The 24,941-nt window shown below is 46.9% G+C and overlaps 1 protein-coding gene across 2 annotated transcripts in view; it reads left to right on the top strand.

The window, feature by feature from the left end:
- LOC135368822 (tRNA methyltransferase 10 homolog B-like) overlaps positions 1-24,941 on the top strand; it is a 245,823-nt gene that overhangs the window by 107,726 nt on the left and 113,156 nt on the right. The window contains exon 9 of one of the 2 annotated variants that reach the window (XM_064602351.1): positions 8,062-8,158. The exons of the other annotated variant lie outside the window; for it this stretch is intronic. Within the exon in view, the coding sequence (XP_064458421.1) occupies positions 8,062-8,095 (34 nt within the window). The 3' untranslated portion in view covers positions 8,096-8,158. Of the gene's footprint in view, positions 1-8,061; positions 8,159-24,941 lie in introns of those variants that run through there. 2 annotated transcript variants of the gene reach the window in all.

The following is a 24,941-nucleotide window of genomic DNA, read 5'->3' as shown; positions in this document are numbered from 1 at the left end:
AGAGGCAGCCTCGTCTCCTTACGTTAGAACTGTGCTCGGTATGTGTTTATATATATATAGCCAGCTACCGTTAATACAGACAACGTTGCCATGTGCGTAACGTATGGCATAATGGGGACTTCGAGCGTAATAGCAGAGGTGATGATGATGATGATGTGTTTTATGAGCAAGGCTGGCGTCCGCCCCCATCATTGTCGCCTGACTGATGAGAGTGTTACGGCCAGATTAGCATAACAGCGACTTTGACGGTGGAGCGCGGGGATTTCGCTGCTCGGAACAATGTGATGTCGTTGAGCTCGTGTGCTGGTACACCTCCAAAGTGACGCCGGTATGTACCCTCGGGTATTACCCGAGCTTGTCACCTGTCAAAGCTCTCGGCTCACTCCGCTACTATGCCTTCCATCGCGCAGACAGCCACGATGGACATTTACGTGTCTTTTTTTTTTTTTGTTTTAACATTGTGTTATTTTATGTATTTATTTATTTTTTGTTGTCGTTCTTGTCCTTGTGACAGTGTAAGATGTTTCCTTCGAGACGTCTCACCTTTTCCATAAAGATTTTGTTGTGAAACGTGTTCGTCGAGCCATCCATTAAGGCTCAGACACATAAATGTGCGACCTGTCGTGCCACGCGTCGCAGCGCAAAGCACCCTGGGACGGATTCTCGCGAAATAGGTCGTCACAGCAGCGCGACAAAACTGCTTGGATATCTCCGCTCTCGTTGGCGGGTTGTCGTGCGGATGTGGTGACGTCACGAACTAAGCAGCCAATGGTGCTGCCTCTCTGGTAGATGCCTTGGGTACGAGAAAAAATGGCGGACAGTGTGCGTTCGGAGTGCAAACAGCGGCTGATTTCGTCGTGTTGCGCCTTGAAAGGCAAATGAAATCAGGAATGAATTGTTCTCGTTTACTGTGTTTTACTATGTGAGCACATTTCGTTATGTTAAATAGAGTGTAAGCAACACAGCGGTTCAGAGCGAGACATGTCGTAAGGATGTCTGCTAATGCAGTATGCGACAAGTCGTGACACGAACCTGTGCGACTCGTCGCACGACGAGTCGCGCATTTTGTCGTACATGTGTTTCGCCCTTATCGGAGCACCGCTACAACATTTGTGAGCTACAGAGCCTGCTACGCAGTATACGTTTATCTTACATGAGATTGTCCGTGGAAGGGAACGGCCTATCCGTAAACAGCCCTGTTTTGGGGAGTTATATTCCTCCTGGATTACACCGTGGAGTTACGCCGGTAAGCACACGGGGTTGTAAAATAATGGTGATGGCGCAACACTTTATTCTGGTTTTTACAAGCGGCGTCGTTAGAGGTTCCTTGTAAAAGAATGGGAGAAGGAAAAACAAACGATTAGTGCTACACTTGCGACAGAAGCAGAAGTAGGCTGTTTCAGGTTCCTCTCAGTTACACCGGAGCAGATATATGAGAGCTCTTAAAGCCCTTCTTCAGAGGGGGCACTAAAGTTTCAGAATGTCTCATCACGGAAAGGAAGATGTCATTACCTTGACACCAACACAAAAGGAACAGGACTCGTCCGCAGCGTCGTTTTGTTATTACGGATTTTCCAAAAGCAGCGAGGCGTGTGTTTCACGGCATCAACCACAGTCTGGAGATTCGCTGGCGCACGATGATCAAGGGCACCGCGGAAGCGAGCAGAGAAGGCTCATGCCTAACGAACCGTGGTTTGCAGAAGACGATTATGTGGCCAGCGCCTGGCCCTTCTTTCTAACCCTGAGGCACAGATGCATCTAACGATGACTCGCAGATGATGGCAGGGTGCGGTGCACGTGCTGAGACTGCGGTCAATTCATTTCATAATGGAGACCATAATGAAGTATCCCGCGTCCATTGGAACGTTCAGGTCCCATTGTCTTGACTAGATTCATTTGTGCTTATATAGGCTCATTCCGAAAGAATATTAATGTGATATAAACGGGATGTGTAGACCTAATTAAGTCACTAAGGAAATAGAAATAACGGAAAGTGGGGAGAGAAAGCTCTTTTGTCTTCTGTTTGAAGTTTGCTCTCTCCTCCTGGTGTGTTGAAATATATTCCGATTCTTGCATCGCGAAACATTGAAATGGAAATTGCGCCGCTGCTCCTCTTCGTTAATAGCACTCTTGGTCTGTCGATGAATATGCAAGGACATCTGAAGCTAACAGACTAGTTATGCCATTTATGACCTAAATAGCGAAAAAACTTTTGGTGCGGTTTCCGCCGGATGAACTTTCGAATTGATTTCTATAAACGTGCGCCACATTTTCTTCTAATCATCACGCCCTGCTTCCTCGAGCGTTATATCCTGACATTTTATTTTCTTTCTTTTTTTTTTATTATACGACCTTTGCTAAAAGTGCCTTAAAATGGCGTCCGCGGGCACTGGTATCGCTTTAGGAGCCGTGCGCAGCTGGAATGAACTGGAACGTGGAGGTGTCCGCCTCTTGACTGATATAGTGTCAGTATAATAAAAACGCTACATTAAAGCGTTATTCTCTTCAAGGCTGTTAGGTTCGAAGGTCTCACTGATAAAATGTATAGCCTTCGGGTACCATACTTCGGGGCTTCTAAGTATAGTTCGGTTTGTACGCGTTGATTTCGTCGTCGTCTTCTTCTTCTTCTTTTTTTGTTGAGTTGATGGCTTCTACGCTTTCAACGCGCACTAATAAATGACCTCCTTTCATATCTACTCTGGATTGCTATGTATGTAAGCAGCAAAGTACGGAGTGCGTTGAATGTCTAACGACTTCACGATTGCCTTGCATTAGTAGAAGCGATGTCGCAACCTATTTTTTAGGGATGTTCTTGCTGGTCAGCGCGACACAGTCAAGCGTATAGCACCGTGCTCGTTGCCAACTGTCTGGGGTTCGTTGACTTTTGTCATCGTTTTCCTGCGCTTTATGTCGTGTTCAGTGCACACCATTTATCATGTCGACTAATTCAATATCTCTTGTGACGTGGGTTTGCTGAGCTTCATCGTTTCAGTGATGCCGTGCAGAACGCAAATGTTGCAGCAGTGCATGTCTTGCTTTTTTGCTTGCTGGCTTGCTTTAAAGAATAGCCATGTGCTTCTGCTCACATTCAATTTAGAACTACGTTGAACCTGTGTACTCTTACGTCTGCCGCAGCATTGTTTCCTCTCTGGTAAATGTATGTGGCCCACTTCATAAAGCTCGAAGAAGAAGAATAAGCACAGGGTCTGGATTCGAGGTACAGGTGGGTCTTGTGTTCTAGCACACCGTGGTTTCGTCAGCTTGATGCGGTCGCGCCGTCTGCTGTGCAGTTCATCGTGTTCGACCGGACATATCTGCTGTTTTTTGGTTGCCGTAAGAAACCATTTTGGGCGTTGAATGTGTTCGTCGAAGGGCCTGCAAGGACAGTTATCTGATCCATGTGTAGTATCCGTATCTATAGAACGGTGTCCATAGCCTTCTAAATGTGGTCCATATGGCCGGCGCTGTTCTAAATACTATAGAGTTTACGTTGAATTCGTCCAGAGATAAAGTCCATGGGAAATTAATAATGGCGTTTTTATTCGTTGTATGTTACATCAAACGCGATTTTCCAGTATCCTGTCTTGAGATGGATAGCAGAAAAACGTCGCATTTTACGTGCAGTCGATACGGCATTAATATTCCGGTAGTTGAGATACAGTATGAGTGTTCCCCCTAAACTGTACTTCCGGCCCTCTGCCGTCTAACACCGGATGTGACGCACTGGCTACATGACTGTTGTAGGATGCCGCCTTGCACCGCCTTCTTTTCTGTTCGTATGGTCTCTAGCATGCAGGAATCGTCAATCGCGTTTGTGGACAGATCAGTATTGTGCAGTCCCGATGTATTCTCTCGTGTGATACCCATAGTGTAAGCACTTTTGTGAAACGTTGAATCCCTGGTCGTAAACTGTGTTTTATATCCCTGGCAAAATGATGGCTTCCTTGAAAGACCCTTGAATTCTTGTTTAAAAAGTCAGCGTTCAGTCGTTCTTTCCGAAATCTTGTTCAGGTGGTTCCAATGTTGCCAAGTTCAAGGTTTTTTTCCTTCGGATCTCGAGGTTTAGCGACACGACCTAGGCGGAGAGAATTTCGATTGATAGGCTGGTACATATTCTACATTACAAACTGGAAAATGCAGCAGTTCTCTGAACTCACTTTCTCAAGTGTTCCATGTCCTGCTTTCGTTTCGGAAGAGCTCTGGGAGGTAGTCGCAATTAGTCGCAGTATAATAGTCTAGACCTAATAGTCTACACCCTAGTCTGAACTAGACCTAGTATTCCAGACCTAGAGCCTGTATATTCTAGCGCTAGGCCTAGTAGTCTATAGAGTCTAGTAGTCCAGTAGTCGCGCAGACTAAGAGGGCCACGCACCGCATGGACGCTGTGACCTCTGCCTGCCAACTGGTTTATAGAGTTCGCCACACTTTGCCATTTTGCGGAATCGTGGTAGGGATTGCAGTCGACAACTTCCCGCGGAATGTTTAAATCATCCACGACAGTAAGCCTCATCGTCGAAGCAGCGGCTGGACTCCCACCTCTGCTCACGGCCGCCATTTTTGTTTGCCGATGTCAGCCTGTCGTGCTCGCCGAATTCAACGAAACGGGTCACAGGCTCAGAGCGATTGGGTCGTTCGAACGAAATCTCGCTTTCTATACGACTCGCTCACCGATTCCTAAGGCAGATGGCGCTCGGGTCTGTCGTTTCGCTCGCAGCAAACCCTCTTTTATCTTCCTCTCTTCTTTTATCTTCCTCAGCCTCTTCCTCCTGCCCACGCGAATCACGCTTCTTGCCTATGACTCCCGAGTGTTTAGTGGTGTGGAAGTCTTCTTCCCGGGGAGTCCACATCCATCGTGGCCTCAAACAGTAGCGCACACCCACTTCTTATTGTAATGGCATCTCTCGAGACAGCTCAGCGATCACTTCGGCAAACATATTTCTGTCTCTCTCTCTCTGTCTCTAGCAGCTCTGAATAGACGGCCTGAGGCCGACCCAGTCCGTACTCTGATGTTTGCGAGACAAGCCAATTTGTCTTCCATCCAGGTCGTCTTTCGCCATCTATTTTTTACCTTCAGGGTATGTTGTCGAGTGCGGTATTTGTCATTTGCGCAGGCATGACAGGAGCTAGTTATGCACTTTTCCTTGGTTTGGCTTGGGTTGTGGCGCTGGGATAGCCCATGGCAGAAAAGTGGTAAATATCCTCACGCTTCGTCACTGCATGTGTTTGTTGTTGTTGCTGCTGGAATACAAACATAAAATGGATACTTATTATGTAGGTTATTGTCCGTTATTGTCTTCCTACAAACTTTGTCGTTTACATTGCCTTTCCACGTGATTTCTAGCACTCGTGTGAAAGTCCACATTTCAGTGACTTTTAATGTCTTAGCAAATAAACAATAAGCATTTTCGAGTAATTGATCTCCTTAATGTCCATTTTCGACAACGCACATCATGATTGACCATGGATGACAATTCGCCATGCTTAATTGTCATTGTCATTGAATTTAATTTTAAGGTCCCCATTTGAACTGAGTGGTGATGTGGGAAGGGAATGAAATAATGAGCCCCTTCATAATAAGGATCGAAGTCCTATGGTGTCCAAAAAAGGTGAAAAGTGCTTTGAGGGCAGAGCATTGGAGGGCTGGATGTGGCCAGGGACCAAGCAATTTTGAGAGAGAGAGAGAAAGAGAGAGAGAGGGGGGACGAGAGTCCAGCTGATTAAGAGACCCGGAGAGTGTGGTTCGGGAAGATTGGTATAGTCTGGGCAATGAAGAAGAATGTGCTCTAGATCTTCTAGAGCACCGCAGTGACAGCAAACATGTCCCAAGCGGTAACGCCACTGGACTGTAAAAGCCACATCGGGTCGCATTCGATGAATTAATGCAGCATCTTGACGAGGGCTGTTTCGTGGCATGCGGAAAGCGAGCGTCGGATCAACTCTTCTCAGCATAGATGGGGGGGGAGAATGTCAATTGTCGATTGGCGGGAAGCTTTCCGGCATACGAGGCTCATCCGCACCCCTAGTGACGGATGTCTTAATGGCTCACCTGCCTTGTGTACAAAGCAGGGCACCGGCTGGTTCGCCAGTGGGTTCCAGCCCATTGTGGTGTCGTGGGGAATGAACAGGCCGACATCGCCGGCAGAAGCAGCTCTCTCGTCTCGGAGACGGACGAGTACGGAGTACCGCGCTGCCGGGAGGAGACCGCCGTTCTAGTCTTCGACGCTCCGTGACACGCCCCCAGATGTTAATCGCTCCCCATACTAAACCTTACACGTCGTTCCTAAACAACATCCTAATAAAATCGCTAAACATCGCATAAGCTACCGTGTAGTGAATCCCGAAAGGGATTAAAGGTAGTGACAATCAAAAGGACTGAGCACACCTATATTACCATGTTACCAGGTGGTTACATAACAGTGACGATGTGGATTAAAATGACAAACACGTGGCGACACCACAGTTACCATCTTTTTTTTTTTTTCATTTCCCCTATCTACACATCTCTTATTATTCCCCACCACCAATGGAACGTCATTTAGCCGCGTTCGCTCGAAATCCTGCCTTTGTTGAGCGAGCCTTAAAAAGAGGGAGTTAATCTCGAATCCAGGGTATTAGCACATGTGCTGTATGGAGAGAACCGAACCGTCACCGCATTTCCATACGCGGGGGCTTTTGTGGGATACAAGAGAAATTTTCTGTATCGTAAAGTGCTTTGGGAGTGCATTAGCAGCATCGATGCTAGCGCGTTAATTGTCCTTTCGATTGCGACGCCTTTCTGTTGTCTGCTATAAAGCTGGGAGGGCGCTACGAGCGCAGCTTTCGTTTGTCTTCACGAGAACTCTGGATGGCTGCGTTGAATAGACTATGTTCCGGTATGCGCACCCAGCGTTTGAATGCTACAGCTCGATAAATCATGCTCCTTCCATTATATCTTTTATATTTTCTGTTCGTCCAGTGAACTTTCTACCGACGAACAATCTAGAGTTGAAGTGATGTACCATGTCGGCGGTGGCCTACTCGTCTTTCGTTGATGATGATGATGATGATTATTGATTACATTCCCTTTGGCCATTTGGATTTTCTCACTATTTACATCAGGCCTGTCGACAGCGCCATGTGAGGCGGCAAGATGAGAGAGTGAAAGGTTGCAGATGAATCGAACGTTACCGACGAAGCAGGAGCGTTGAGGAAATTCGTCGTCGCTGTCCTCAGTAGTTTTGGCAATGCTTTACGCACGGGCAGCGTTGAGGTCTGTAGCGCATTCCCGAATCACTGCCGGATCTACTGAGGACAACACTGAGGAATCCTTTCAACGCGCGTGCAAGCGGTCCCCGATGCCCATCTCTGCCTGCCTAACTTAGTAAAGATTCAAGAATACTGCTTACGGAACCGCCAAGAAATATTTACTTAACTCGTTGATGATGCATCAATCAGTGCGGGCATCGATGGGGCCGAATCGCCTAATCGAAGGGCATAATGCTTAAAGGTACAGTGAATGTCAAACGAAGAACCACACGAGCGAGTAGCGCACGATACTGCGTGGTACTGTGGCGGCGGAGCCGCACGCTGATGATAATGTCGACGTGGCTGAACATAAAGTTTGGCGTTCACACATTGCATCAGCGGAAGCGTTGTGGAACGTGAAAGCTGGAAAAATTTGCACGTTACGCGTGCGTCAAATGACTGATAGCAATATTGTCGTACAAATGTATGTCGTATAAATTGAGTTTATACTCCCAACTTGAGGATTTTTGAAAAGGGAGAGCGTGTTTATGAAGAAAGTGGCGTCCGTCACCCATTGTTGCGAGACTGGTACTTTTTTTCTTGTATGTTCGGTATAGTCGATGGTCGCCTTTTAAAGGTGCATTGTTGAAAAAAAGTAACCAAATAAAGTTCGACCTATAGGTCGGCTTATGCGGTACATATCTGCGTGACTCACGTGGCCTGTTGATGTTTTTCTGTAATTTTTGCTCTGTTGGCGAACTACAATAACCGTTGAATGATGATGATCAGTTCTCTTTTGTACAATAACCGTGTTTACACACGAGCCGCATTTTCCAGAATATTCGAGCGGAAGATACCAAGGATGTCATAGATTTCTGTTGCCACTGGACCTTCCGCTGTGCACCGAAATCCGACAGCCCACAGCTAGACATGGCTCATGCAGCTTGGTGTTCCAGACTTCCAGTTCATAGACTTGGTGTTCCAGAACAGCCCCCTCGTTCAGGGCACCACTCACCTCGCCAACCATTTGAGCGACCACAAATCAATGCTCATCACGCTTAAATAAATTCGTCTGCACACTTTCATCCGGCCGCATTTCACCACACGCACAGCTGGCGCTGAATTTGACGTTACATGAGTCGTATCCGTCCTGTATTTTTTGTCTTTCTTCCACTAGAATATTCTGTTGGAATGTCGCAACACGTGCAGTCAGTTCTGTTGGAAAAGTTCTGCCCTACAAACATTTCGAGCTGTCGCCCCCCCCCCCCCCCCCCGTATTTGCCGTTGCTCTCCCTGCATGTTAAGTTGTGTGTAAGTGGGATCCGCATGACGTGGCCATCCGCGAGTGCAAAACGCATCAGTGCTGTTTGTATATTGGTGTGCCAATAACGCGGCCCCTGGTGGCAGCGGAAAGGAAACGTTGCCCTAAGGGATAAGTGTTTCGAGATATGTATCCATCACACGTCTTCACGGGCAATTTGTTGGGTGACAGACGTGAAAGGAGGCGCTTCCTTCTCGCCCACTTGAGCGTCGCTCTATTGGCAGATCGATAGCTCCCCCCCTCCCCCCCCCCCATTTGAACGTGTGATTCATATTGGGGTTTCTTTGCGGTGGACCGGTTCACAGCGCTTTCAGTCGATCCTGTCCACACACAAACAGCACTGCATGCGCTACATGCTTTTTTTTCTCTCTCTCTATCTCTGTCTTTTCTATTCCTGTTGGGAGATTTACCAGGCACCTATGTCCATGAGCGGTTTACCTATATGCAGAAGGCGTGCTATGCCTTCTCTCACTCTTTCGCCACGTGGAAATATAAAGTCGGGACGTCGTCTGCTCCGTCAAATCGCAGGTTTCAAAAACTGTCTTCCGTTGGCTACCAGTGGCTGCTCATGCGGCTCGTGGCGACTCGTCTCCATATCTACGGCAGTCATAAGCCAATCGCATGATTGCTTTAGAGTAGCTGACATCACCTAGCTCATATCTGATTAGAGAGTTTTAGTGCATCTACGCTACCGCCTTTGCGCACGTAAGAGATAGCGTGCTGTTTCTGCGCGAAGCTCTCTTTGTTTTGCGCGTGCGCAGAACGACCCACGCTATCACTTACGTACGCTATTGCCTTTACGTTCACCAAGGTAGAAATTTGGGGTAGTTGGTACATAGCCATGAGTAAAATCTTGCAGCCAAAGAGAGGACGAAGACACAACGGTAGAAACACACAACAGCGGAACTGCAGGCTCTCAACTAAAGGATCTATTGACAATACGTCAGTTAAAAGGCGCAAGAAAGTAGGACACAGATAGTGATAAAGGTGAGGATAAACATGTTCCAACAAAAGTTAGTCTCCTGCAAGATAGTCAATCTCGACTGGTAAGAGGGACAAAGAAGTTTGACTAACACTCTTATCGCCCAGTGAGGAGATTAGGGAGGCCTCCACAATCTCTCGAACATTCTTTTCTTTGAAGCGAGCACAAATGGTTGTAGCTTCGAACGGTGGTTTACATTTGCGCAACGCTGTCGTCGGCACTTGTACTTTCTACATTTTCAGATATGTAGACGATTTTCTTCTGTGCTATAGAAAAGATGAAGGCTCATCCTTAGTTCCCTGTGAACAGTTTTTTCTTCAATTGTTTTTCGAAAACGCACAAGGTCTCAGATTTACGTACGAACTCCCGCAGGAAGACATGTTGCAATTTCTCGACTTGAGACTTGAGCGGGGCACTTCCCATGTTTGTTGGTCCTATAACCCCAGGTCTGTAAAGGGCGTTTTGCCCTTTTGCTCTACGCATTCAAAAATTGTAAAACGTGGGATTGCTTCCGCCAAGCTGGGGGAGGCTTTAAGGAAGTCGTGCGAACACAAGATGCAGGAGAGTTTTTGTGCCCAGATAAAACAGTTGGTAGAAGGAGGTTACCCTGTGTGTTTGCTGTCCAGCATAGCCGAGAGCCTGCTACGGAAAGTAAAAGGGACCGAAAAGCATAGCAGAGAGCGACCTAATGGAAGACCTGTGAATATCCCGTACTTGCATACCCTATCGCACAACCTTAAACATCGTCCTCTCTGCACCTGTTAAGCTTAGGTCTTTGTGCAGAAAAATCAATAACCCCTCTAAGGCTGGTTGTAAAATCACACATAGACAGAACTTGGTCCCATGTATGCAGCATGTTGTATACAAAATTCCCCTCACATGCGGGAGAGCATACGTTGGAACACAGATGCAAGGTTGATGCCTCCACCCCTTCTGGGCACCTTGCGGTGCACTGTCGCACTTGCAAATGTAAACCACTGTTCGAAGCTACAACCATTTGTGCTCGCTTCAAAGAAAAGAATGTTCGAGAGATTGTGGAGGCCTCCCTAATCTCCTCACTGGGAGATAAGTGTGTTAGTCAAACTTCTTTGTCCCTCTTACCAGTCGAGATCGACTATCTTGCAGGAGACTAACTTTTGTTGGAACATGTTTATCCTCACCTTTATCACTATCTGTGTCCTACTTTCTTGCGCCTTTTAACTGACGTCCCAAGCAGCACAATGTACTGAAAATCGAGTGCAATAGGGGTGGACGGGTATAGGTGGAAGACCTTGAACAGACTCTTGAAACTAAGAAACATTGATAAGACACATACCGTCCACCCCTATTGCACTCGACTTTCAGTACATTGTGCTGCTTGGGGTATTGTCAATAAATCCTTTAGTTGAGAGTCTGCAGTTCCGCTGTTGTGTGTTTCTACCGTTGTGTCTTCGTCCTCTCTTTGGCTGCAAGATTTTACTCATGCCTTTACGTGACCGTTGATAACGTGACTTGCGTCGAACCGTATCAACCGCAACCAATCAGTGGATAAGATTCTGAGTCACGCACAACTGCGATTGGTTCCGATAGGCACGATAACCTTATCAACGGTATACTAAAACTCACTACTATCTCGAACTCGGCGACGCTATGCTGAACGACGTTTTGCGTGTGGCAATCTACGGTAGCTTACAGTCGGATGCAACCGTAATCTCAAAATCAGCTAGGCGCCGGCACCAGACTGTACCTCTAATGAAGCGTGTCTACATGCATTCTTCGCCGACCCTGCTGTCATGCGAAATTGTCCCATTCTCTTTACGACGACTGTAAAGGCAAAGACAAGGATACGGCTCTGTTTTTCTTAGCGAATACCAGCCTGTTTTTTTTTTTGTTTTCGTCTTTTTTTTTTGGGGGGGGGGGAGGTTCCTCCATTTCGGGCACATTTGTGATGGCGGTTCTTCCGCTTGGCATCGTTCACGCCATGTATCCTGTGGACCGTATACTGAACATGTTCGTCGATACAACAGTGAGCTCCAACTTCGACTTTTTGCGGTAGACGCGGAGTTCAACGCTGTTCCACGCTTTACGACAGACCGAGCATTGGTCCCCGAAATGGTATTGCTTCAGCTTTTTTTTTTTTTTTCTTCTTCTTCTTCTTATGTATTGTGACGTCGCAGCCTTTCTCGTCCTAGCGGGATCGAATACAGAATAGATAAGAGCGAAAACCGACGCAGTGAAATCGTGTTTTGTTTTCGACGAAGCGCTCCGCTGCATACAAATAGGTTCGCTGCAGCTTGTTTGGTGTCTCCTCCTGCTTTGTTCATACTCCAGATCATGTTCCTGAAGGTGTTTACACTCTGATTTTTGAGCACTGCGGATGCTGCTTTATGTAGGTTACAATTTAGTGTACCCGTTCGCGAAATTGGATAGTCGCTCTGATGCCCACCTTAAGAGGGCACAGGCAAGCTTCTGTGTGGATGCATTAGTTAACTTTCGCTAACTATCTTTTTAATTATCAATGATAGAAGATTGACCAATGAGAACATCGAATCCCTTGGAGTCACTGGTAACATTGCCGTTTTCAGAACAAAAAATCGAGACAGTTATAGCGCGAGGAAAGAGCCTGGAAATAAGGCGATCTGGTGGTCGTTTGTCGACGCTCATGTAGAAGCGCTTCCGTTTTTCTTTCCTCTGTATGCGGGGGAGGGAAAACACTGTCGCAGGGAGGACAGATTGGTGCGACAACTTTTTCCCACCCCCGGATACACAGGAAAATGAAAACGGGAGCACTTCTACATGAGCGTCGAAAAATGACCACCAGATCACCTTATTTCCAGGCCCTTTCCTCGCGCTATAACTGCCTCAGTTGTCGTTCTGCAAACGGTAACGTTACCAGTGACCCCAAGGGATCCGACGTTCTCATTGGGTCAATCTTCTATCGTTGATAATTAAAAAGTTCATTAACGAAAGTTAATTAACGCATCGTCACAGAAGCTTGCCTGAGCCATCTTAAGGTGGGTCTTTAGGCGTAGAGTATATTGCCATTTGTTAAAACTGGGAAAAAAAGTGATTTTTCTAGTTTTAAAAATTACTTCTAGAGTTACGGTGGACACCCTGAATAAAAAGAAAACACCCTGTATACCGTGAGCGTGAAGATGAAAATGAAATGTGTTGTAAAACGACGTATTTTGTGATGCCTTCAAGGTGGGTGCACGAGCATTCTGCCTTCCTGGATTGGCGGAACGTTGTCCCTGCAGGCCTGGATAAGGACAGTCGGCGGGGGAGGTGTTCCCCTGCCGCCTCCTCCTCCTCCTCCTTGTACGTATGTGCGCTTGTTCTCAGTGTCTCGCGCGGAACTGCTCGCAGATAATACGACGTGCATGTATGATGCCTTCACTTTATATGATGTGTCCTTGTCTCCGTAATGAATTCCCTCAATATCTTGCGAGCACCCAGAAAGGAATAATATCCAACTGGGGATGCAGCGACCCAGATACTGACGCCAGACAGCTGTCCACTCAATATCAGCTATAGCGCCCCCTTATCGTCTCATGTTCGCATTAATATATCTCACTCGCCTTCGAAATTTACATGCAGTGTCTGTGCGTGTACTTTACGACATGCTGGCGACCTTGGTGTCGGCGAAGTAAAAAATGCAGGATTCTTGACAGTGTAATCTAGAAGTTGTTCCGTCTGATATTCTCCTTTTCTCTGTTCGACCCTTGGTGACCGGATCAATAGCAGCGAAACCATATACACGAAAGAACCTTTCGCAGAAAAACACGAATGAACATTTCACTGAAACCGCTCTCTCCGCATAGATTTCGGGCTTATGTATCACGAAGTCAATTTCGCGTTCGATACGAGAGCCTTCTCTCCTCTGCAGAGGCGGTCGTCCCAGGGTGGAGTATACGTTAAAGGCGAACAGGAAGACAATTTGGCGGCATAGCATCTCCACATGCTCCCTTGAAATCACTATAGCGGCAGCTGAAAGAGAAAATGCGGTTTTCCCACCCCGTAGCAAGTGTTGCCTCATGCTTGCCTCTGCGCGATGCTTGAATATCACGTTCCCCGAAGCTTTGTGCGCGTTATCCCTATAGTTTCGTTTCCTTTATATGCCTTGTGCGGTAGTTCGCATACTTGGCTTTCTTGGGTATCGAGAGGTCAAGTCGCAAAGGTGAGGTGTTATAACACGTTTTGTGGCCACCGCGGCCAACTGTTTTGCTTTTTAGCTCAAAACGGTCGAAAAAGAAAGAATAGAGTTCCTACGCAGTCTCTGTTCTCGCTCCATAGAATAGGTACGTGATCTTTGGCACGTCTGGTTCGAACTCGTATACGACTTTTGTGGCCAGGATATCGTAATTGTAAAACGAAAACTTTGCTGCTCTCTATTGGTACTACTCACCATATGTGTTTTACGCATAATACACTCTATACGTGTATATGTACGGCAGTACTGCTGACAGGAGCCGAAGAAAGTTCGTCTCCGTCCCTGCTTTTTCGCATCTTCTTATACCATATAGAAACCGTCGCCGAAGAATTGTTGTCGGCTGAGTTGTCGATGAACGTCCTCGTCTCTGTAGGTCTATAGCCTCAACTGACGCATCTGCGCTCCAGGGAGTCTCGCGTCTTGTCCCAGGCTGATAGAAAGTGCCACGACGGACCACCAGGGGGAGTGAGGACGTCTAGTTGTCGTTGGTTGCGGTTTCCCGTTGTCCCTATATAGGCTCGGATCGTTTTCGCTGTGGATTTATGCCACCAGCTCGTTCGCTGTTTAAGAATACTGTTCAGAATATATTTAATAAATAAGTAAGTATTATTTGAAAAAAAAAAAGCAAAACAATCTTGGAGCAGGGTAGCTGCCACTACAGGCGCATGCAGCTCCGTGTCATTTGGTTTGTATTCTGTCATAGAGACGCAGCGATGATAGACATTTGGATACACTAAAGCACATCATTCAACTGCGCTTCATTGCGATGTGATGCGATATGAGCAGCACTGATACTAATTCAACACTTATGGGCCTGTTGCTCTGGGCCAGGTGGCGCGAGTGAGCAGCAACGTCAGCGCCCCAAATAATGCAACACTCCCTAGTTTAGCAGACGACGCGGCACTTTCAAATACACGGTCTCGAGTTGTTCGCGCTTTTCAAGAAGCACCGCTTTTTCTGTTGATTTCCTACAGGTTTTGTAGCTTCCTTGGCACCATACCGTTTGACACACAATGCAAAACCCGCTGATGGAACTCCTTACTGTTGGGATCTGCGGCCGTTTGGGCCCGCAATGGCGCTGTGCAAACTTCACTGCAACAGCCCTACTACGCATACTATGAGAATGCTAAATTCAAGGCGCAAAACAACAGACAACCCTCACGGTAACCAAGAAGACACTGGTCCCTTAGTGACGGAAGTGTATCACGTAGACCAATGCCGCAGAAACTCCGTCTCTTCGAGAACCACCAGTCGTGTTGTGTCTCTCTCCAAATGAACGATGAGTTGCGTATGTAGAGACACGATCCATGAAGAAGACCGAGAGACACGGACACAGAAGACGGCACACGCAAGTTCTCGTCGAACTTCCGTGTGCCGCCTTCTGTGCCCGTGTCTCTGGGTCTTAAGGAAACTAACAGGCAAAAATGGGAAAAGTCTAGCACTCGCAAGTGAATACGATAAGTATTTAAAGAGAGGGAAACATTCAAATAATTTATTAAAAAGCAAGCTTTCGGACGGAGTCCGTCCTTCATCAGCACTAGCCAGCAGCACTACACCAGCTAGCCTGCACCCTTTCCCTTGTTTTAGTAGAGACATGAGGAGTGGGTACTAAATTCGCGGGCGCCTGCTTTGAGCCGCAGCTCTGCATCTACTATACGCCGCAAGATGTACCGGACCACGCCAACAACCCAAGCAGCACAATGTACCGAAAGTCGAGTGCAATAGGGGTGGACGGTATGTGTCTTAATCAATGTTCTTTAGTTGCACGAGCCTGTTCAATGCCTTCCCTCTACCCGTCCACCCCTATTGCACTCGACCTTCAGTACATTGTGCTGCTTGGGAACTAGCATCCGAAAGTTAGCTCTAGCTCGTCCGCCCACACGATAACGAAAGGAAAAAAAAAACGCGACATGCAAGACACCGGAACCTTTTTTGATGCAACGTATCATCGACAATATGGAGCACCGTTTCAACATCTTGGGACAAAGCACTGCAACTGCAGCAGCACTGTGGGTCCGTAACGTACCCCTAACGGCACCGGGCATGACACAGGGCGAAAGGGATACCATGTTCCGGAAGTTTTCCTCAAAGGAACGCGGCTTCTCCAGATCTCGGTCTTTTGTCATCTGAGCTCTGGCCGTGCAATAGACCATTGCTTCTGTTTCTAAGGTCCCCTTCCCGACTATGGATTGGCAACGCTGCCGTCGGCTCTCGCCGGGATCGCAACTTCGTCGAGCTTGTTGTTGAAAACTACTTGAAAGCTACTTGAAAACTACTACAGCTAAAGGATGCAGTGTGGCCACACACCGTTCGCGCGGTGTTGATTTTACTGTTTCATTGTACAGGTTTGCTATAACTATCTCGGATGAAAGCATTCAAATCAGTTGCTCCTGGGGCCCTTTTCTCGTCAAAGTAATCGACTTACAATCGATTACTTTGTGTCTCACGTGTCATCAGTGAGTGTCACGCGCCCTGAACCGATAGTCGAGCTCTTGATCCCGCAGTCTTCGTGAGATAAAGCATGAAGATTGCAGGATCAAGAGCTCGACTACTGGTTGAAAGCGAGTGACATTCATTTCTTTTCTTCACGCCTTCTTCAACGTAACGACCAATGACAGACGAGACACAAAGTAATCGAGGTTGATTACTTTAGTGTGACGAGAATAGGACCCCCGGATTGCGCGGTAGACAACGTGATAATGGAGAAGCTCTTCTAACCTTCCGTCGTCGTTGACTCCAATCGACGGGTCTATATGGGCAATGATCTTCTTATACATTTGACTTCCTTGCTGCAGTTTTTCATTGTGCCTATGTTCTATTGAATACATTCGGTTGTCTAATTCAGGAGGTACATCCATGGACACTGTAGAACCGCGGACGTCGTTGAGGATCCGTACAGCGTTTCCACCATGTCTATTGTCTTAACGAACGCGCTGTACATCATTCTTGCACTCCTGTAGGAACGTAACGTATTTTCAGTGCGCTGCCATATGATTTGCACAGCTATGACACAGAAAATTCGATCCGTACAGATCTCGGATACTGTATCCTGGGCCAACTTCACCAAAAAAGGGCGCAGAGATTCACCCTGGAGCGTCGGAAGCGAACACGGAAAATCGAGCGCCCAATAAGATACTGGGATTCCAATTTGCGCTACGTCCCGGACCTGACACTTCTGGGTCATACCATAGCCACAGCTCCATAGGAGCTGCAGTGCGTCATTGTCGCAACATTGCAGCGACGTTGGACAAATTGGAGGGGATGCGAGTTGTGGCTAACTTCAATTTGCGGTAAGTGAAGGAAAAACGGGTAGGAACACTTTATTACGATTAAGATGAACAAGACTTTCGTGCAGAGTCTGCACGTCATCAGGTCTGCTTCTTCATCTTCTTCATCGCTTCATCTTTTAACCTGATGGGTTGCAGACTCTGCACGAAAGTCTTGGTCATCTTAATAGTAATAAAGTGTTCCTACCCGTTTTTCCTTCACTCAGTGTAATCACAGTTAATTGGACTTTGGCGTTTCTTTTGACTTTGTTTTGTATTGTATTGTCAATTTACAGTAGTACAGTAGTTTCTGAGTAGACTATAACCCACAGTGCTGTCGAAAAGGACCGCACGGGAGCAGCCGGATTCTTCGGGTGACGAGTCTATCTTTCCCTATATTTTATTTTCCAGTCCAATCCCACTTAATCCGATATAAAAAAAATCCGCTTTATGCGAACACTATTCTGTCGGGTTACTCGCTCCTCGAATATCCAGTATACACGCAAGCTGTACAAGAAGGGGAAATCGGGAACGATGACGAATGGCTCGTCCTTCACAAAATGGAAGAACTCAGTTTTGACAGTTCATAGCTCTATACCAAGCAAAGCAAAGAAAATGGACGCTATTACTCCACACTGGGTATACGCTTGGTAGTTGGGGATGAGAATTTGCTTGCTTACAACGTCTGCGCACTATGTATATCTGAAATAGGAATTGTGTATGTGCGAATGCAAATATCGGCTGTATACTGGAGTGAGCAGAATTTCGTTTCCTGTTAGCAAATTTGCATGAAATGTCATCTTTGGGTAAGATTGATGCTATTTTTCGCGAAGATGGCTTCGCATTTTCAAAGTGTGTTCGTAACTGCTATCCACGTAGAAGTGATCGGGAGTCTGTATCGAAAATGTGTATCAGTCTTGTTCTTCGACGAAATTTATTAGTACCAAACCAGCGGCTTGCACGGCTCAAGGCGTCCCGCTCATTGGTTGTAGCCAAGGTCGTGCTGGAGACTGGGAGGTGTTGGGTTCGAATCCTATCACCGCGGCTGTGCTGTCTGAGGTTTTCCCTGGGTTTTCCGAAGACTTCCTAGACGAATGTCGGCACAGTTCCCCCTGAAGTCTGCCCAGGGCGCATACTAACCCCCCCCCCCTCCCTGACACCCGCTCCTTTCTGCTGTCCTCTCTCCATCTGTCCACATCTGTACGCCGCTCATAGCCACAGTTCCCCGCGGCGCTAACACGAAATCGCAAAAAAAAGAAAAATATTAGTACCAAACCCTACAAAATCCTTTGAGTATACCCGCAAACTCGGAAGACCCGCTTTCAAGAAGGGTGCGAACGCTTCTGATCGTCAGCGTTTATCGTCATATCTGGTCCGTTGAGTGGATTGTTAGGCTGAGAGAACACTGCCTCACACAGTGTAGGCAATACCACGCAATACCAACGCCACCTAGATAAAGAGAGCCTGCCTAATGGCTCCTGTTCTTCCGTCACCTGGACGTGTGGTGGTGATGCCGTACGAATGCTTGCTGTTGTCGGCCTTGCGTGGGCATATAAAGTCTGGATGTCGTCTGCTTCAACCAGTCACCGCAGGCGATTTCAAACGCAGGCTTCTTGTGGCTACCACTGGCTACCCATGTGGCTGATGGCGGCTTGTCTCCATAGCTATGGCCGTTACAGTTGGCAACACCACGTGGGAACAAAGCCTGATCGTTTAAACGATGTGACGTAGCAATTAAGAGACCGCCGAAGACGGGGGAGACGAGCCGTCATGATCCCCTTGGGCAGCCACTGGTAGCCACAGAAAGACTCTGTGTGAAATCGTCTGCGGCGATTGGCTGATATCTCGGCTTAAAATGCCCGCGTGCGCAGGAGTGAGAGGTGGCTTTAAGCAGGCCCTCTGTATCGAGGTGGCGTTGCTGTCGCCCATGTCTTCGTCCGACCTGGCTTTCTTTTACTGTAGGCGGCGCTGTCAATACCTATGTATTACGTTGTAATTTTGTATGTAACTAATGGTAATCTACGATAATGACGTGGTGACGCCGCCATATGAGATTACTGCCAGCAGACGACATTAATGTGCTGGGTAGCACGTGACCACAATAGTCGGCACAGCACACCACCAGCATGTCAGCCAGCCCGTAGGCGGCAACCCAATGACGACCCACAGTGGGTCACAGTAAAGTCACTAGATTGGGAAAGTACTGGCCTCCTCTGACCTTTACCGCCGCTACCTCGGAACAACAATGGCGGCAGTAGCGTACCAATACATGCAGCGGCCGCCATTGTTGTTCCAAGGTTGAGGCGGGAAAAGGAAAGTATGGCGCTACTTTTCCCAATCCAATGACTTTAGGTCACAGGGTACTTGGCGCCCTGCTGGGTCAAGGGGACAAACACAGACAGAGAACACTCACCGTCACTCTCACGTGCATACAACCCCCAGTTGAAAACAAAACCTCGGAGCCACAGGTTCCTACGAGGCGTTGTTTGTGTACATCGGCATGAGATCTCCGCTGATGCATTCTTCCAAAGCAGTCTCCATATGTTACATTCATACCGGTATGAAAGACTAAGCAACCGGCGCGCGAAGGATGGATATAAAACTCGGAGAAGCGAAGCAGCGACTGGCTTCTTAACGACCGATATGAATAGCGGAATGGCTCTCTTCTCATCATATGGGCTTCCTCACAATATATTCTCTTGGTTGATGTTTATTATGGGGAGCTTTCCCCCTTTACCCTCCCCCCTCTCTCTCTCTCTTTATGCGTCACACCCCTTCCCTCCACAGTCCTCGGTCTTCTCCTTCTGTATCAAAGCGACGAAAGAGATGACTGCTAAATCGTTATTAATGCCAGCTATTTCGGCGCCGTACAATTTCACTTTGGCGCGCCTGTTTTTAATCCTCGCAATGAGCTGCGCTCGTTTTAATCTGAGGGCGACGCGTTGAAAGTGTTTTCCTTCATTCCGTAACTTTTGTCTTTGGTCGCCGCAATTCTTTTTTTTTTTTTTTAGGCTTAGCTCTTTCGGGCTTAATTAAGGCACGTCAGCAGTGGATAACAGTGTGTCTATTAGTTGGGGAAACTTCAACGCTGAAATATGTGCGCTATCGAGGTGGCGGGATTAGTCCCTTCCAGGAAGATTTCCGGAAGTTTTCTAGCCAGAATAAAGTAGCCTCTTCGTCAGAGGGGACGCGAAAATGTCAACTTTCCAGAGAACGCTGGCTGTTTATATTTCGGTTCAGCGCCTTGTCCTTTTAGTTTGCTTTACTGGAAGGTCTCAGCTGTTGGGGCTCCTTGAAGCAGACCGAATGATTGGTGGTTGGACTCTGCCACGGATTACGCTGCTTTTTTTTTCAGTTGTCGCGTTGAACAGCGGACGACTGCAATGGGAAGCAAGCAGAGTAAAAATGAAATCCTACGACGCAAGAAGCTAAAGTAACAACAACAAGCATTAGTTCACGCTTTCAATTCAACCGTAAATACGTTCATGTCCGACTTTGCAATTGTTCTAGACAATGTTTCTCGACGTCAACGTCAATAAATCGAAATTGGCAGGACTTTTTGCGCACCGAGGTCAACGTAACGGCAGTTTTTGTGAACCCATAATCGACCAGGTTCCCATGCTTTCTACTGTACAAATGAGCCTGGACATGTTCACGTTGGTGGACATGCGTAGCACATCAAGTCGCCCATCAAGCTTCATCGTGGTGAAGTGCGGGGATGTTTTCAGTGAAGATCGTAAAGTGAACAACGAAGTATCGTCTCCAATATTTGACGCCAAGCCTTTGTACTATGGCCCGAAATTGTAACACGTGGCGCAGACTTTAAAAAAAATTCCGTCATCATATGATCGCGATTCTACTGCACATACGTGATTATGTTGCTTGCCTCTTCACAATTTGGGGCATTGATCTTTTCATATTGGATCAATTTAGGTACAACGAAATATTCCATACAACGAAAGAAATCGCCATCCCCGTGAATTTCTGTATATCGCGGTTCGACTGCATGTGATGTGTAACTGTTCCTCTATTCTTTTTCTTTTCTTGTTTTTCTTTTCTTGTTTTTTTTTTCCTTTTCGTCTTGTTTTTTTTTTTTTTCTGCAGATTTCTGGCGTACGAAGTGCTTGAAGATGTCACGAAAGCCGAATTATCGTTGCCGTGTGTAGTGTGGATCAGGAAACCCGTTTCTGTGTAGTCTGTACGGAAATTATTACTTGGATATTACGCACAAAAAAAAAAATAAAAAGAAAAAGTAGGTGCTAGTTGTGCGTGTTCACGTCATTAAGGTTCATCACGACAGCGAAGCTCGTTCCTGCTCTGTTTTCGTCGCTTTCTGTAAAAAAAAAAAAAAAAAAACCTAGAACTTATTCAGCGGCAGTGTTCATTTCGCAGTTGGTTCACCAAATCGGGCCATTATGGTATATAGCACGAAAGCACAACTCGTTCCTGTTTGCTTCGTGCATACTTTCGCTAGGGCGCCTCACCGCTTTGAACGAGCAAACCAAAATGACGATTCATTCATTCAACAACAACTACATGAATGACGGTATGGGATGAGGTGATTCACTGCAACAAATTGCAGTACCATACCTCAGTGCATGTGGGTTAATATATATGGGTGGGATGACGATGAAAAAGATGAGGCATACACACGCGCGCACACACATGACACACGCAAATGAGACATCACACGCGCGGGTGCGTCGTAACTGATGGGGATAGTAGTTCATCGGGTCGGCCACCGGAGATGTAATGCTGTGAAGATCACATCTCCGCATTCATGGCAAAAGCTCTGAGGTCAGAGGAGTTCAAAAAGGCTAGCAGACGTCAAGAACAGCTAGAATGAGATCAGATGGAATGAGTGCAGGCATTGACGGTGCTGCACAGGGTTAGAACAAGGACCCAAGATTGCGGCAAGGCTTGTTGTTTATACGGGTCAGTTGGGACTGGAGCATTGCTCTCTCCGCGAACTGATGAAGCCGTGTTGAATGCTTGTCACCGTGCCGCAATTGGAACACAAGCTGGTTGAAGCTAGTCTGTGTCTGAACTGCGGGGTGAAAGCCACATTGAGGCGAAGTCGATGCAGAAGGGAGGAGGGACAGTGGGATAAACGGCCTGGGAGGGAAAACGACAGAGCTGGGATCAACGGTGTGCAACGATGACCTGTCTGTAATATGTCCCGGCGATTCATTCAATCGCTGCGTGAGGCTGGTTAACTGTAGTTGTGTCGTTGTGCGCAAATTATTCCAAATGATGAACTCATCGACGATGTAATGAAACGCCTGCTGACAGAAAACTAAAATGCAATACAACACGTTCTAATGCAACGTAATGCCGTGCTCAGTGATGGGATACCAAGAGAAAAATGGCTGATCCCAAGTAGGTAGAGGTGAGCTACAGACAGCACTTGCCATGGGCGTGCAAAAAAAAGAAAAATGTTTGAACTTTGTCGGGTATCATCCATATGCGCTCCCCGAGTGTCGTGATTGGAACCATGGGTATGTCATCATTTATTCTGCACTTACCCCTCTAAGTGTCCACTTCTCTGAAACAGTTAATTGTATTAAACATGCATTTTTACACTTAGGGTACCAGGTATCTTAAGTCCCACGTGAAACCTGCTCTTTTCGCAGTAGCTCGAACGTGAACTGATACGTAGCGAGAAAAGTCAATATTTGTGGAAAGTCTTCTGTCCAACCCTGACTGAAACGAGACACCAATTTGGAATGCTGCATCGAATAGGCAACGATATACCGAACACGTTGATTTGCAACTGTGCTCTGGATATACCGAATTACTCCTTAAGCAAGCAAGGACGCGGATCAAATTCGAATGCGATATTCATGTACTCTGCTCGCAGCAGGCATTAACGTCTCTTCCGTCTTTTTTACTTTGTTTCTCTCTCTCCCCTTCTCTTTGAATCTCTGATGTCTTCTCTTTGAATCTCTGATGTCTTCAACACGCATCATATAGGTTCGATATAAGTGCGGCTCTAAGGGTGGAAAGTAGCTCAGAGTTCCAATGAACCGTTTAATAATATGCAGAGAGGTTGTCTCGCATTTCTGAGGACATCATATTTTATTGATTGATTCCTTAAGCATATACAACGCACATTCTCGGAAAGAGATGAGCTGTAAGCTCAGCCCCATTTCAACATGCACGGAGCTCAACCTCATTCGCTTTCATAATGCTAATTCCAACTCTCTGCATTACATTATGAAACTCTGAGCATTGCAGAATGAATGAGGAAGCGACATTTAAAAAACAGCAACGTTGCCACTCTTACGCGTTCAGTAGAAGGACAGTACGGAGGAGTCAATTGGGATATAACCTCATTCCGAGAATCCGTGACGTCTTTGAAACCAAAGGAAAATGAAGTGTGTTTCGTGTATGTGTTTGAGTGTTAAAAAGAAAGAAAGAAACGAGGAAAATTGAATTCGTCTCCGAGCGAATCTAAAAATGAAGTTACCTCTTTCAGAATGTGCAGCTCCGCTATGAATTCCCTAGAGAGTTGATTTTGCAAGAATGGAGGTTGCGACACTTGCAACAAGTTATTGGAGAATGATGCTTCGTGACCGTTGTGCCGATAACACATATGATAATGTATCGTAATTAATATGTCGATTGCCGTTTTCCTCATCCTGTCCTCATTCAAAGTAGATGTTGTCGCTCTTCAGTTTGACTGATGAATCGTTTTTGAAGAGTAACGTTCATTTTGCTATGCGGTGCTGCTCAACACGAACCGAGCCCTGAAAATGACGAATGAGCAGTCGCCGGTTCAAGTTCGGGCTAAAGTCGGTTGAAGGTGAAAATGCGCACATATATGTGCGTTGCAAGTAGGTGAATTATCTGCGCAGCTCCCCAGTTTCCCCCTCTCTCTCCTATTGCAAGTGGAGCGACGTCATTGGTCCCCCTCTCCTCAGTAAGCGGGTAAAATTGCAAAGTTGAAGCGCTTCTGGTTTCTTCTGCGAACCCATATCGGTTTACGAATACTCCCTCATTGCTGCCTTGTTATTGGACAAACATCTCATCACGTGGTTTAATTATGCAAACCCTTTCCTCTGTGCAGAGACAAGCTGTCATAGCGTGTTTCATCGTGCATGGCGCGTATTGCTCCTAGGCAAAGTAATAACAATAAACAAACGTAGCAGGCAACAAGTATAATGGTTTATCCTCGCTCATCATCATCTCATTTTATCGCACCTGGCCTATGAGAATGAAGGAAATTAAGCAACGAAGCATACGATAGGACGTTGATTTGAGAGGCCGAGACATCTTTATCATTGGTCCAGATGAGGCATATCCGGCACGGTTATCCTAAAACCAGATTAAAAGTGCAATAACAATCAGTGGCGGGTTGAGCATGCATGACGATTTTCACCGACTTGATCTTGTGCTTACGGCGTTATGTTTCGAAAGTTCCCGGTAAACGCAAATATTCTGAATAATTTCAGATTTTCATCTGACACGTCTCGACACAGTATCGACAATACCCGTACCTGCCGCTTAAAAACGTTACCATGGGTAACGTTCCCAACGTTCCCAAGCAGCACAACTTCTTAATCCAATAGTTGTCCACCAGCTCCCATACGGCATAGTGGTCAGCATGATCGCTTTCCACGCCGAGCTGGGAGGTGACACGCGTTCGAATCCTGTCACTACTGGCTGTGCTGTCTGAGGTTTTCCCTGGGTTTTCCGTAGACATTCCAGACGAATATGTCGGCACAGTTCCCCCCTGAAGTCGGCCCAGGACGCATACTAACCCCCCACCAGTGGCATGGCCGAGTGGGCTAAGGCGTTCGCTCGTTGGTGGTAACCAAGGTCGTGCTGAAGACTGGGAGGTGGTGGGTTCGAATCCTACCGCCGGCTGTGCTGTCTGAGGTTTTCCCTGGGTTTTCCGAAGGCTTTCCAGACGAATGTCGGCACAGTTCCCCCTGAAGTCGGCCCAGGACGCATACT

Source organism: Ornithodoros turicata, chromosome 9, assembly GCF_037126465.1.
Source record: "Ornithodoros turicata isolate Travis chromosome 9, ASM3712646v1, whole genome shotgun sequence".
Lineage (NCBI taxonomy): Eukaryota > Metazoa > Arthropoda > Arachnida > Ixodida > Argasidae > Ornithodoros > Ornithodoros turicata.
This window is presented reverse-complemented; position numbering and strand designations above follow the sequence as displayed.